Source organism: Ranitomeya variabilis, chromosome 6, assembly GCF_051348905.1.
Source record: "Ranitomeya variabilis isolate aRanVar5 chromosome 6, aRanVar5.hap1, whole genome shotgun sequence".
NCBI lineage: Eukaryota > Metazoa > Chordata > Amphibia > Anura > Dendrobatidae > Ranitomeya > Ranitomeya variabilis.
Genome location: NC_135237.1, coordinates 72,991,447 through 73,007,123, shown reverse-complemented (window position 1 = coordinate 73,007,123; position 15,677 = coordinate 72,991,447). Strand labels below are relative to the sequence as shown.

Below are 15,677 nucleotides of genomic sequence, written 5' to 3'. Positions count from 1 at the left end.
AACTAAAGCTGCAGTAAGCAGACAGTACAAGCAGAAGAGGTACAAGAAGGTGCCCCCTGGCACAGCGCAGCTCAGTACTCCGCTAGACCGTCCAGGTGACAGCAGGGCCAGCGCAGAGCAGCCGCTCATGTGGCCATGTATGTACAGCAGATAGACCATTATTATGAACCCGTGCTATCCACAGCCTCCAATAGCCGGGCAGCGGAGGATGACTGCAGCACAAGGACGGCTTACAGAATCAGGGGGGTCTCTGCGGCCTGATCTTAGCACAAGGAGATCAGTGTTAAAAGCAAACAGAATAGTCTGTTCCACTACAATGGGGTTACTGTTAAGTGGGTTCTAGTCGGTCTGCATAAGCACAGGGGTCAGAGGACCTGTGTTCACAAATGACCAAGGTGTTTAGTCAAAGAAAGGGGTGTTATATAAGCCGGAAGCCCGAGTGTCAGCTATCTGTAAGCCGGCCCAGATGTGACAAGTACTACAAGCACCCTGATAAAGCTCTGATCACAGACAGATGGGTGGGCATTAGAGTTGAACAAATTTTTCGGCGGCCAATATTGGTTTTTGCAATATTTGCCGAACACAGCCGAATGTCATTGGGAGTAGAAATGAATGAATATGTTCGGAACAGATCAAACATAAACCCGGCAGGATTAGGGTAACAATATGGCAAATTCAGGTTCGGCGACCGATCCCGAACATTCGCTCAACTCTAGTGGGCATCTCACACACAGTGACAAAGGTAGAAAAAATGACCTAGGTCCATCAAGATCAATCTTCCTCCACCAATTGTACATTTGTCACTAATTTAACTATAACCCACAATGTGTATGAAGAAAATCAGAAAAGTCCATTTTCTTTGCCAGTAATATGCGATGTTAGTACCAAATATTTCAGTATTAAAAATTATTATAAGATTTGATTTTCTTCAGCACTTAGTTTTCTTATATATTGTATATTTATTGTATACTTTATTATCCATTACATATCATATTTGTATCTGACATTTATTGTATATATTGTTTTGTATTTTGGCTGAGAACCTAGACTTCTTACAGGTTTTATTGATCCCTATGACAGTGTGTTCATAGACATATTTAATTACAAAAAAAAAAAAGTTGTGTGTGATGGGCTCCTTAACACAACCTGGGCTCAAGGCAGAGTTTACGCACCCACTTGTAATAATATTCCATCCTTCAGTATTATCTGGCACTCCAATAAACATATTCCATTTAATATGGGTGCAGTCAATTATACATTTTTTTTAGGTTTTAATGTGAACTGACCACTGTGGTTGGATGCAGACACAAACCTGTCACTATGGATTGCAGACAAGCATGTTTTCTTATTTATTTCAGTAGTACTGCATATACTGACACGCAAAGTAATACTAAGATGTGGCAAATGTCTATAAAAGTAACTTATGTAAAGAAGTCCGCGACTACACAGCAGAGCCCGAGGAGATGGGACTCTATCCTAGGAGCCTACAAGGTGTAGTACAATCTGCACATGCGTGGGGGATAAGGTTAGTGCAGTTTGTGTACCAATTGTAGTAAAGTTAATGATTTACAGAGGCATTACTAGGGGGAAACCCAGAAAATTATTCCACTACTGGGGAGCCCCCTTCTTCCTACAAAGACACTTGATGTGGGGGTGGGTATAGCTTTCTATAATTCTTTCCCAGCAGCCCAAGAAGACTGTACCACGCCATGACAGATGGGGTGGGCACCCACAAAGAAGGAGCATGTGCACAATGGGATATGTAAGAACGGTGAATATGTATCAATAATCACCCCAAAGAATTCATTGCTAAAACGGAACATATTCATGAGAAGCCGTGCATGAGTGACGGACATGGAACATGTTCTACAGTGGAGAGAGGGAAAAAAAGTATGTGGTCATTGTAGGGCGCACAACACCACGCGACAGGCATAAGGGCGCACGAGAGGCACTGTGCCACGCAACAGGCGTAAGGGCGCACGAGAGGCACTGTGCCACGCAACAGGCGTAAGGGCGCACGAGAGGCACTACGCCATGCAACAGGCGTAAGGGCGCACGAGAGGCACTACGCCATGCAACAGGCGTAAGGGCGCAATAGAGGCACCGCGCCACGCAACAGGCATAATGGCACACATGCTATGCTGTATCATAGACCATGCATACGGATGACAGTGAAACATGAAGCTCATTGTGTCATAAAAGCTTAGTGAATACACAACACCTGATGCAATATACCACATAAGAGGTGTACACACATCAGAACTAACGGGGGGGATTCTCCCCTTAGTTCTCAAAATAGGCAAAGTAGAAGGGGCGTTCATTAAAGATTTCCCCTGACCCGCTTTTATTTATCATAGGATGCTGAAACTGCACATGTGTAATGATATAAGTCTCTATAGGTTACGTGCCAATTTGCAACTCAGAACTGATAACGGTCTTGATTTTACAGGTGCTGAAGTGGTGTGAGGTTTGATAATGGACCCAGTGGAATACAGAGCAGTCATCAAGTTCTTTTACTTGAAAGCCCGCACACCAAACGAAACGTCGATGAGATGAAAGAGGTTTATAGTGATGATTCCTCATCATATGATGTAGTCAACAACTGGCATTGTCAATTTAAATGTGGTCAGACTTTGGTGCAAACAGCTCCAATTCCAGGGCAACCCCACTCTGCCACTGATAAACACACCACCCAGCAAGTGGAGGTCGCCATTTTGGAAATTCACTGCATAACCACTCGCCACCTAGCTCAAAATGTCAAGATTAGTGTGAGGTCCATGAAAAAAAAAAATCATCCAAGACCATCTTCACATGCATAAGGTATCCACTCGCTGGGTTCCCCGGCTGCTCACACCTTTCCAAAAGCAGGAACGAGTCGAATGCGCTCAGGCTATATTGAAGATGTGCCATGGAAACCAGGAGGACTTTTTCAAGACTGATCACACAGGATGAAAGCTGCGTCCATCACTATGAGGCTGCCGTCACACTAGCAGTATTTGGTCAGTATTTTACATCAGTATTTGTAAGCCAAAACCAGGAGTGGCTGATAAATGTAGAAGTGGTGCATATGTTTCTGTTACACTTTTCCTCTATTTGTTCCACTCCTGGTTTTGGCTTACAAATACTGATGTAAAATACTGACCAATACTGCTAGTGTGACGGCAGCCTGACCCCGAGGCTAAAGTCCAGTTGATGTAATGAAAGGATCATAATTCACCGCCTCCAAAGAAGGCACGTCCCCAACCCTTTGGAGGCAAGGTAATGCTCACAGTATTTTGGGACCAGCACGGAGTAGTGATGGATTTCCTAACAAAGGGTACCATGATCACTGGGGCATACGGTGCGTCACTGCTGCAAAAATTGCGGGAGGCCATCAAAACCAAATGCCGTGCCATGCTCACCAAAGCGGACGCCTTCTGCAAGACAATGCACCAGTTCACAACTCACATGTTGCCCAAATGGAAGCATGCTCCTGTGGCTTTGAAATTCTACCGCATCCCCCTTATTCACCCAACCTCGCACCATCGGGCTTCCACCTCTTTCCAACAATAAAGTTAGTTTTGAAGGGCAAGCATTTTTCAGATGATGGGACTGATTTCCTAAGTCACAACTTGGCTATTGGACAACCTGTCGACTTCTACAAGCGAGGTGTTTAGTTACTTAAAGAGATGGGAGACGTGTGCGTCCCTAGGTGGCACCTATGTAGAGAAGCACTAATAACGGTTTCATTGCTCTCAGTCCACAGGAAGTGGGTCAGGGGCAATCTTTAATGTACACCCCTCGTAACAGGTCCTATGACTGTAAAAGCCCCCCATTCTGGGTGCCCAGCATCTCTGACTGCAGGTAGATGAGACAGCACTGTGGATACAGTGGTATTTTTGCACTATACAGCTCTGGCAAAAATTGAGACCACCACATCAAACCCCTGTCATGGGCAGCCCGATCTCCAGACGTGAACCCCATTGAAAACCTCTGGAATGTAATCAAGAGGATGATGGATAGTCACAAGCCATCAAACAAAATTAGAACTGCTTACATTTTTGTGCCAGAAGCAGTGTGAAAGACTGGTGGAAAGCATGCCAAGACTCATGAAAGCTGTGATTAACAATCATGGTTATTCCACAACATATTGATTTCTGAACTCTTCCTGAGTTAAAACATTCGTATTGTTGTTTCTAAATGATTATGAACTTCTTTTCTTTGCATTATTTGAGGTCTGAAAGCACTGTTTTTTTAAGTTTTGACAATTTCTCCTTTTCAGAAAAAAAATACAAAATTTATTGCTTGGAAATTCGGAGACATGTCAGAAGTTTATAGAATAAAAGAACAATTTACATTTTACTCAAAAATAAACCTATAAAGAGGAAAATCAGACAAACTGAATTTTGCAGTGGTCTCAATTTTTGCCAGAGTTGTATGTGTGAATTTGAAGGAGTTATCTGAAAGTTTTACAAACTAAATTGCTGTAAGTTACAAACATAGAAAAAACAAAACAAAAACAAAGTTAAATCTGCTGCTGCATGATGCTTCAGTGGCACAGCAATAATCCCTTGCATCAGCTGTGACGCTCGCACATATGACATGAGACTCCTGAGGCCAGGGGTTGGCTGCAGGTAACGTGCACATTCATGGCATCAACAGAGCAAGAGCTGAAAACAAAGTCTGATGAAGACAAGCAGAGCATGGGACTGATCAGGTGGATACAATTTTTTTCCTCATTTTATAGCACTTCCTGCACTTCGTGTGATGTTACATTGACTTTAGAAATCACATTGAGCAATATTATAGGTTATGGAGCGCTGGCAAAGCCCCAAATGACAAAATAGAGAAGTTCTGCAGGACATATGGCACAAACAGTAGATATGCGACAGGCAAGGATGCCCACTGTGCACTGTCTGTACATGGCATGTGGCAGTATGACATGATGTGTGTATGACAACTGCTGGTCTGTCACATGATTGGGAGAAAAATAGGAAGCAAAGAAATCAATACACAGGCAATGTGTAGGCGGCAGAGCAGGGTGCAGGGCGGGCAGCAGAGTAGGGTGCCGGCGGCAGAGCGGGCAGCAGAGTAGGGTGCCGGCGGCAGAGCAGTGTGCAACAATAAATATTTGTATAGCACTTCTCACAACTGAGTCAAAAGTGCAGGCAGGACGACAGGGCGCAAGGCAGGGGGACAGGCAGGAGGACAGGGCGCAGGGCAGGCAGGAAGGAGGACAGGGCGCAGGGCAGGCAGGAAGGAGGACAGGGCGCAGGGCAGGCAGGAAGGAGGACAGGGCGCAGGGCAGGCAGGAAGGAGGACAGGGCGCAGGGCAGGCAGGAAGGAGGACAGGGCGCAGGGCAGGCAGGAAGGAGGACAGGGCGCAGGGCAGGCAGGAAGGAGGACAGGGCGCAGGGCAGGCAGGAAGGAGGACAGGGCGCAGGGCAGGCAGGAAGGAGGACAGGGCGCAGGGCAGGCAGGAGGGAGGACAGGGCGCAGGGCAGGCAGGAGGAGGACAAGGGGGCAGGGCAGGCAGGAGGAGGACAAGGGGGCAGGGCAGGCAGGAGGAGGACAGGGGGCAGGGCAGGCAGGAGGAGGACAGGGCAGGCAGGAGGACAGGGCAGGCAGGAGGACAGGGCAGGCAGGAGGAGGAGGGCAGGCAGGAGGAGGAGGGCAGGCAGGAGGAGGAGGGCAGGCAGGAGGAGGAGGGCAGGCAGGCGGAGGGCAGGGCGCAGGGCAGGCAGGAAGGAGGACAGGGCGCAGGGCAGGCAGGAAGGAGGACAGGGCGCAGGGCAGGCAGGAAGGAGGACAGGGCGCAGGGCAGGCAGGAGGGCAGGAGGACAGGGCGCAGGGCAGGCAGGAGGACAGGGCGCAGGGCAGGCAGGAGGACAGGGCAGGCAGGAGGACAGGGCGCAGGGCAGGCAGGCAGGAGGACAGGGCGCAGGGCAGGCAGGCAGGAGGACAGGGCGCAGGGCAGGCAGGCAGGAGGACAGGGCGCAGGGCAGGCAGGCAGGAGGACAGGGCGCAGGGCAGGCAGGCAGGAGGACAGGGCGCAGGGCAGGCAGGCGGAGGACAGGGCGCAGGGCAGGCAGGCGGAGGACAGGGCGCAGGGCAGGCAGGCGGAGGACAGGGCGCAGGGCAGGCAGGAGGAGGACAGGGCGCAGGGCAGGCAGGAGGAGGACAGGGCGCAGGGCAGGCAGGAGGAGGACAGGGCGCAGGGCAGGCAGGAGGAGGACAGGGCGCAGGGCAGGCAGGAGGAGGACAGGGCGCAGGGCAGGCAGGAGGAGGACAGGGCGCAGGGCAGGCAGGAGGAGGACAGGGCGCAGGGCAGGCAGGAGGAGGACAGGGCGCAGGGCAGGCAGGAGGAGGACAGGGCGCAGGGCAGGCAGGAGGAGGACAGGGCGCAGGGCAGGCAGGAGGAGGACAGGGCGCAGGGCAGGCAGGAGGAGGACAGGGCGCAGGGCAGGCAGGAGGAGGACAGGGCGCAGGGCAGGCAGGAGGAGGACAGGGCGCAGGGCAGGCAGGAGGAGGACAGGGCGCAGGGCAGGCAGGAGGAGGACAGGGCGCAGGGCAGGCAGGAGGAGGACAGGGCGCAGGGCAGGCAGGAGGAGGAGGACAGGGCGCAGGGCAGGCAGGAGGAGGAGGACAGGGCGCAGGGCAGGCAGGAGGAGGAGGACAGGGCGCAGGGCAGGCAGGAGGAGGAGGACAGGGCGCAGGGCAGGCAGGAGGAGGAGGACAGGGCGCAGGGCAGGCAGGAGGAGGAGGACAGGGCGCAGGGCAGGCAGGAGGAGGAAAGGGCGCAGGGCAGGCAGGAGGAGGACAGGGCGCAGGGCAGGCAGGAGGAGGACAGGGCGCAGGGCAGGCAGGAGGAGGACAGGGCGCAGGGCGAGGACAGGGCGCAGGGCAGGCAGGAGGAGGACAGGGCGCAGGGCAGGCAGGAGGAGGACAGGGCGCAGGGCAGGCAGGAGGAGGACAGGGCGCAGGGCAGGCAGGAGGAGGACAGGGCGCAGGGCAGGCAGGAGGAGGACAGGGCGCAGGGCAGGCAGGAGGAGGACAGGGCGCAGGGCAGGCAGGAGGAGGACAGGGCGCAGGGCAGGCAGGAGGAGGACAGGGCGCAGGGCAGGCAGGAGGAGGACAGGGCGCAGGGCAGGCAGGAGGAGGACAGGGCGCAGGGCAGGCAGGAGGAGGGCAGGCAGGAGGAGGACAGGGCGCAGGGCAGGCAGGAGGAGGACAGGGCAGGCAGGAGGAGGACAGGGCGCAGGGCAGGAGGAGGACCGGCTCAGGCAGCAGCTCGTCTCTCCACAGCTGGGTGTCACGGGCAGGCACTTACTTCTTGCGGACTCTCTGTAGCGGGGAGGCTCCATCTTTCCGGGGGCGGCCCCGGGGTCTTTTGTCCGTGGTTGCGGGGCTGGCAGGGGCCGGGGGCCCGGGCTGCTCACAGGCGGACTCTAGCTTCTTGTCCTCGGATGACATCCTAGGGAAGGGGGCCGCATTGATCCTCCCCGGGCTCAGGCCGTCGCATCGTCGGGTGGATGTTGCGGGTGACACTGGGGGGTGGATTCGGGGAGGGACGGAGAGGAGGTGGAGGCCCGGGATTACCCCTTGGGATAACAACAAAGGAGGAGGGGGGCAGTACGGGAGAAATGGCCCCTCAGGAGCCGCTCCTCGGTCTGTACGCCACGGCCTCACCCCGCTGTCTCTGAGGCAATCCGGTCAGCACGAATCCCGAGCGAGTCACTGTGTGCGACAAGCTGCGTGTGACTCACTTCCCCCTCCCTGCGGGCTCCCACTCTACAGACACGCATGCGCGCCAGCGGGAGGGGGAGGGTGGGCGCGCTGGTAGTGACGTCACTTAGCCCAGTCCCCGCCTCTCTCACTCTGACAGCAGAGGGCGGCTGAGGTCGCAGGGGAAACGTGGAGCTCCGGAGTTCTGACGTCACGGGATCCGGCTGAGTGCTGTCCCCGGCGGCAGAGGCAGTGAGTGCTGGTCAGCGGTCTCCCGGAGCGGCCGGCAGTTACTCCAGGTGGTGACTTACAATAATAAAGCTACAGCAGAACTGTGAATGTTTTCCCTGTGCTGACGCAGAATTACAGCCTAGAGCTGCACTCACTGATCTGTCAGTGGAAATACACTATTGAGCCATTATAATCCGGCTTACCTGCAAGGAATGCTGGGAGATTTCAGCTCTGAAGCCTGCATGTTGTGAAAGCAGCTAAAAAAGATTCCTCCAGAAGACTTCATGTGCATCTAGCCTAAAGGAGTTTTCACTGCTTAGCCATCTCTCGTGTGACTGTAGATTGCCTTCTGGCTGTGCGCAATCTGCAGACTGTCAGGATTCACCGAGCGAAGGGCCGATCACATGACCGCGTATGCCGGTTGCAGATTTATGGTCACATTGCCGACCTCTTGCCCTGAAATAGAGGGGAATCCTGATGGGCATACTGCATGCATCCATAAGGGACGTTCCCACCATGAGTATCTGATGAGGTTTTGATGTTGCAGATTTTCTGCACCTATTGGCGAAATTAGGAAACATGGGTTTTTTCTTTGTGTTTTTAAGTGTGTTTTTTTTTCACATGCTTTCTTATTGCATTTTTTGTCTCTTTGGTATGTTCCATTTTACATAAAGTTGCTTTGTTTTTTTATTCGTCCTGATATTTGGCTTTGACAAAACTATTAGTCACTTGTAAACAACATGATTTTCCGAATCTAATATAATTCTGTGGGGAACATCTGCACAGAAAACTCAGCGTACCCGCAAGGGAATGCGACATGTCGGGGATTGGGGAACATCCACACAGAAAACTCAGCCGCGAGAGAATGTGACATGTCGGGGATTATGGAACATCCACACAGAAAACTCAGCCGCAAGGAAATGCGACATGTCGGGAATTGGGGAACATCCACACAGAAAACTCAGACGCAAGAGAATGCGACATGTCAGGGATTGGGGAACATCCGCACAGAAAAATCAGCGTACCCGCTAGAAAATGTGACATGTCGGGGATTGGGGAACATCTGCACAGAAAACTCAGTATACCCGCAAGAGAATGTGACATGTCGGGGATTGGGGAACATCCACACAGAAAACTCAGCTGCAAGGGAATGCGACATGTCGGGGATTGGGGAACTTCCACACAGAAAACTCAGCCGCAAGGGAATGCGACATGTCGGGGATTAGGGAACATCCACACAGAAATATCAGCAGCAAGAGAATGCGACATGTCGGGGATTGGGGAACATCCACACAGAAAACTCAGCCGCAAGAGAATGCGACATGTCGGGGATTGGGGAACATCCACACAGAAAACTCAGCCGCAAGAGAATGTGACATGTCGGGGATTGGGGAACATCCACACAGAAAACTCAGCCACAAGAGAATGCGACATGTCGGGGATTGGCGAACATCCGCACAGAAAACTCAGCGTACCCGCAAGAGAATGTGACATGTCGGGGATTGGGGAACATCCACACAGAAAACTCAGCCGCAAGAGAATGTGACATGTCGGGGATTGGGGAACATCCACACAGAAAACTCAGCCAGAAGAGACTGCGACGTGTCGGGGATTGGGGAACATCCGCACAGAAAACTCAGCCACAAGAGAATGCGACATGTCGGGGATTGGCGAACATCCGCACAGAAAACTCAGCGTACCCGCAAGAGAATGTGACATGTCGGGGATTGGGGAACATCCACACAGAAAACTCAGCCGCAACAGAATGCGACATGTCGGGGATTGGGGAACATCCACACAGAAAACTCAGCCACAAGAGAATGCGACATGTCGGGGATTGGCGAACATCCGCACAGAAAACTCAGCGTACCCGCAAGAGAATGCGACATATTGGGGAACATCCATACAGAAAACTCAGCCACAAGAGAATGCGACATGTCGGGGATTGGCGAACATCCGCACAGAAAACTCAGCGTACCTGCAAGAGAATGTGACATATTGGGGAACATCGGCACAGCAAACTCAGTGTACCCGCAAGAGAATGCGACATGTCGGGGATTGGGGAACATCCACATAGAAAACTCAGCCGCAAGAGAATGTGACATGTCGGGGATTGGCGAACATCCGCACAGAAAACTCAGCCAGAAGAGACTGCGACGTGTCGGGGATTGGGGAACATCCGCACAGAAAACTCAGTATACCCTCAAGAGAATGCGACATGTCGGGGATTGGGGAACATCCATACAGAAAACTCAGCCACAAGAGAATGGGACATGTCGGGGATTGGCGAACATCCGCACAGAAAACTCAGCGTACCCGCAAGAGAATGTGACATGTCGGGGATTGGGGAACATCCACACAGAAAACTCAGCCACAAGAGAATGCGACATGTCGGGGATTGGCGAACATCCGCACAGAAAACTCAGCGTACCCGCAAGAGAATGTGACATGTCGGGGATTGGGGAACATCCACACAGAAAACTCAGCCGCAAGAGAATGCGACATGTCGGGGATTGGGGAACATCCACACAGAAAACTCAGCCACAAGAGAATGCGACATGTCGGGGATTGGGGAACATCCACACAGAAAACTCAGCCGCAAGAGAATGTGACATGTCGGGGATTGGGGAACATCCACACAGAAAACTCAGCCAGAAGAGACTGCGACGTGTCGGGGATTGGGGAACATCCGCACAGAAAACTCAGTATACCCTCAAGAGAATGCGACATGTCGGGGATTGGGGAACATCCACACAGAAAACTCAGCCACAAGAGAATGCGACATGTCGGGGATTGGCGAACATCCGCACAGAAAACTCAGCGTTCCCGCAAGAGAATGTGACATGTCGGGGATTGGGGAACATCCACACAGAAAACTCATCCACAAGAGAATGCGACATGTCGGGGATTGGGGAACATCCACACAGAAAACTTAGCCACAAGAGAATGCGACATGTCGGGGATTGGCGAACATTCGTACAGAAAACTCAGCGTACCCGCAAGAGAATGCGACATGTCGGGGATTGGGGAACATCCATACAGAAAACTCAGCCACAAGAGAATGCGACATGTCGGGGATTGGCGAACATCCGCACAGAAAACTCAGCGTACCCGCAAGAGAATGTGACATATTGGGGAACATCGGCACAGCAAACTCAGTGTACCCGCAAGAGAATGCGACATGTCGGGGATTGGGGAACATCCACATAGAAAACTCAGCCGCAAGAGAATGTGACATGTCGGGGATTGGCGAACATCCGCACAGAAAACTCAGCGTACCCGCAAGAGAATGTAACATGTCGGGGATTGGGGAACATCCACACAGAAAACTCAGCCGCAAGAGAATGTGACATGTCGGGGATTGGGGAACATCCACACAGAAAACTCAGCCGCAAGAGAATGTGACATGTCGGGGATTGGCGAACATCCGCACAGAAAACTCAGCCAGAAGAGACTGCGACGTGTTGGGGATTGGGGAACATCCGCACAGAAAACTCAGTATACCCTCAAGAGAATGCGACATGTCGGGGATTGGGGAACATCCATACAGAAAACTCAGCCACAAGAGAATGCGACATGTCAGGGATTGGCGAACATCCGCACAGAAAACTCAGCGTACCCGCAAGAGAATGTGACATGTCGGGGATTGGGGAACATCCACACAGAAAACTCAGCCGCAAGAGAATGCGACATGTCGGGGATTGGGGAACATCCACACAGAAAACTCAGCCAGAAGAGACTGCGACGTGTCGGGGATTGGGGAACATCCGCACAGAAAACTCAGTATACCCTCAAGAGAATGCGACATGTCGGGGATTGGGGAACATCCACACAGAAAACTCAGCTGCAAGAGAATGCGACATGTCAGGGATTGGGGAACAGTTTACACTGAGTAAAAAAGACGCACAATGGGAATGAGAGTTCTATTAATCCCATCCACTTTGCTGGAACTGTGATAACTTGCAGCTTCTAAAGGTACCTTCACACGAAGCGACGCTGCAGCGATAGCGACAACGATGCCGATCGCTGCAGCGTCGCTGTTTGGTCGCTGGAGAGCTGTCACACAGACCGCTCTCCAGCGACCAACGATGCCGAGGTCCCCGGGTAACCAGGGTAAACATCGGGTTGCTAAGCGCAGGGCCGTGCTTAGTAACCCAATGTTTACCCTGGTTACCAGCGTAAAAGTAAAAATAACAAACAGTACATGCTCACCTGCGCGTCCCCCGGCGTCCGCTTCCTGTACTGTGTGAGCGCCGGCCCTAACAGCAGAGCGGTGACGTCACCGCTGTGCTTTTACTTTCACTTTAGGGCCGGCGCTCAGTCAGAGCAGGAAGCGGACGGCAGGGGACGCGCAGGTGAGTATGTACTGTTTTTTTTACTTTTACGCTGGTAACCAGGGTAAACATCGGGTTACTAAGCGCGGCCCTGCGCTTAGTAACCCGATATTTACCCTGGTTACCAGCGTAAAACATCACTGGTATCGTTGCTTTTGGTGTCAAACCTGACGATACACGCCGGTCTGACGACCAAATAAAGTTCTGAACTTTATTCAACGACCAGCGATATCACAGCAGGATCCAGATCGCTGCTGCATGTCAAACACAACGATATCGCTATCCAGGACGCTGCAACGTCAAATATCGTTGTCGTTCTCGTTGTAAAGTCGTTTCGTGTGAAGGTACCTTAAAACTCATGGTGTGAGCTTTACCTGAGGCAACTGATCGCTTACGGTCACAATAGTGTTCAAAAGTGAATGTAGATTACAAGGCTTTTATCCTATATGAACAAACTGTCATTTTGCAGATTAAGTGTTGACAGGTCCAAAAAAGTGTCTGTTTTTATCAGGCGCAGACACAGATAGAAAGGGGCCCCTGGGAAAGAACCTTATATGGACCCTTGGCAGTCCACTAACTCCTCATAGATAATAATGCACAATTCCACCTTCTTTGGGTAGTAGTGGACCTCTTACCCTTTGGGCCCTTGTGCAACTGTACAGGTTGTACTGATGGTATGTCTGCCCCTGATCGATATACATGTTTTGCAGATCAGTGGAGGTCCGAATCCTGAGATCACCACCGATCACACAAAAAGTACAAAAGTGCGCTGCTCAGTAGGAAGAAGCCCTGAGTTCCTGCATGAACTCAGGCAAATCAGAGTGTAGGAGCTCAGTAGAATCATATAATGTTAGAGTTGGAAGGGACCTCCAGGGCCATCGTGTTCAATGCAGGATTCACTAAGCCATCTCAGCAGATGTCTGTCCAGCCTCTGTTTGAAGACTTCCATTGAAGGAGAACTCACCACTTCTCATGGCAGCCTGTTCCACTCATTGATGTCCCTCACTGTCAAATTATTTTCTCTAATATCTAATCTGAATTAAGTCTATGAACCCTTACCCATAGGACCCAGACCCCACCGATCTGAAGGACATAAAATGAAGAGAAATGTATGTGCACATAAATATATATCTATATATTATTGGGGCAGCATGGTGGCTCAGTGGTTAGCACTGCAGCTTTGCCGCACTGGGGTTCTGGCATATTCAAATCTCACCAAGGACGACATCTGCGAGGAGTTTGTATATTCTCCCCGTGGTTCTCCGGTTTCCTCCCACACGCAAAGACATGCTGATAGGGAATCTAGATTGTGAGCCCCAAAGGGGACAGTGATGTCTTTAAAGCGCTGTGGAATTAATGGCGCTATATAAGCGAGCACAATAAAGATCGGTATATTTAAGTTTTTCATTTGTTCAGATACCCAAATAATTTTGTTATTGTTTCCTTTAATATCTTGTTAAGTATTATTATTATTAGACATTTTTATAGCGCCATTTATTCCACGGCGCTTTACATGTGAAATACGGGGCAAATATAGACAAATACATTAAACATGAGCAAAAAACAAGGCATACGGGTACATAAGGAGGGAGGACCCTGCCCGTGAGGGCTCACAGTCTGCAGGGGATGGGTGAGGATACATTAGGAGAGGGTAGAGCTGGTTGTGCGGCGGTTCAGTAGGTTGAGGATCACTGCAGGCTGTAGGCTTGTTGGAAGAGGTGAGTCTTCAGGTTCTTTTTGAAGGTTTCTATGGTAGGCGAGAGCCTGTTGTGCTGGGGTAGAGAGTTCCAGAGTATGGGGGAAGCACGGGAGAAGTCTTGGATGCGGTTGTGGGAAGAAGAGATGAGAGGGGAGTAGAGAAGGAGATCTTGAGAGGATCGGAGGTTGCGTGTTGGTAGGTACCGGGAGATCATGTCACAGATGTATGGAGGAGATAGGTTGTGGATGGCTTTGTAGGTCATTGTGAGGGTTTTGAACTGGAGTCTCTGGGCAATAGGAAGCCAGTGAAGGGCTTGGCATAGGGGAGAGGCTGGGGAATAGCGGGGAGACAGGTAGATTAGTCGGGCAGCAGAGTGTAGGATGGATTGGAGTGGTGCCAGAGTGCTAGAGGGGAGTCCAGAGAGTAGGAGGTTGCAGTAGTCGAGGCGGGAGATGATAAGGGCATGCACTAGTATTTTTGCGGTGTCGCGGTCAAGGAATGCGCGGATCCGGGAATTGTTTTTGAGTTTGAGGCGGCAGGAGGAGGCAAGGGCTTGGATATGCGGCTTAAAAGAGAGGGCAGAGTCGAGGATCACCCTGAGGCACCGGGCGTGTGGGACTGGGGAAAGTGAGCAGTCATTGACATTGATGGATAGGTCTGGTGGAGGGGTAGAGTGAGATGGGGAAAGATAATGAATTCTGTTTTGTCCATGTTCAGTTGTAGAAAGCGAGCAGAAAAGAAGGCTGAAATAGCAGACAGACAGTGTGGGATTTTGGTGAGTAAGGAGGTGAGGTCAGGTCTGGATAGGTAGATCTGCGTGTCGTCAGCATAGAGATGGTACTGCATACCGTGGGAATCTATGAGCTGTCCCAGACCGAAGGTGTAGATGGAGAAGAGTAGGGGTCATAGAACTGAGCCTTGAGGAACACCGACTGACAAGGGGCGAGGTGAGGAGGTGGTGTGGGGGAGGGAGACACTGAATGTCCGGTCTGTCAGATATGACGAGATCCAGGAAAGGGCCAAGTCTGTGATGCCAAGAAATGAGAGGATTTGTAGCAGAAGGGAGTGGTCCACAGTGTCAAAGGCAGAAGACAGGTCCAGGAGAAGGAGGACAGAGTAGTGTCGCTTGCTCTTGGCGGTTAGTAGGTCATTGGTGACTTTAGTTAGGGCAGTTTCAGTTGAGTGATGGGAACGGAAGCCAGATTGTAACCGATCAAAGAGGGAGCAGGAGGAGAGGTGGGAGGACAGTTCAAGATGGACATGTTGCTCCAGCAATTTGGAGGCATAAGGGAGAAGAGATATCGGGCGATAGCTAGACACAGAGGATGGGTCGAGGGAGGGTATTTGAGGGTGGGTGTGATCTTGGCATGTTTGAAGGATGAGGGGAAGACACCTGTTGTGAGTGAGAGGTTGAAGAGGTGCGTTAGGGTTGGGATGAAGACCGTGGAAAGGTTAGGGATGAGGTGGGACGGGAGCGGGTCGAGCATGCATGTGGTGAGGTGTGATCTTGACAGGAGGGTGGGTGAAGTATTATTAGAAGTAGATTGCAAATTGTACAAAAAGTGTAACTTTTTAGTTTATATTTTATTTTTGTAAAGTTTATCTACAATAAATGAAAACGCCTGTCTGCAGACTTTGATGTAAAAATCAGGCGAGTTCTATCCGGCGGACCAATATTATCCAATGAGGATTGTGCACACCTCCGATTT

General features: G+C 51.4%; 1 protein-coding gene across 7 annotated transcripts in view; it reads right to left on the bottom strand.

Moving 5' to 3' along the window:
• Nucleotides 1-7,773, bottom strand: part of KMT2C (lysine methyltransferase 2C) — a 302,911-nt gene extending 295,138 nt beyond the window's left edge. For all 7 annotated transcript variants that reach the window (XM_077268634.1, XM_077268636.1, XM_077268635.1 and 4 more), the window contains exon 1: nucleotides 7,310-7,773. In XM_077268634.1, the coding sequence (XP_077124749.1) occupies nucleotides 7,310-7,452 (143 nt within the window). In that variant the 5' untranslated portion in view covers nucleotides 7,453-7,773. The remainder of the gene's footprint in view (nucleotides 1-7,309) is intronic.
• Between the last annotated feature and the right edge of the window lie 7,904 nt (nucleotides 7,774-15,677).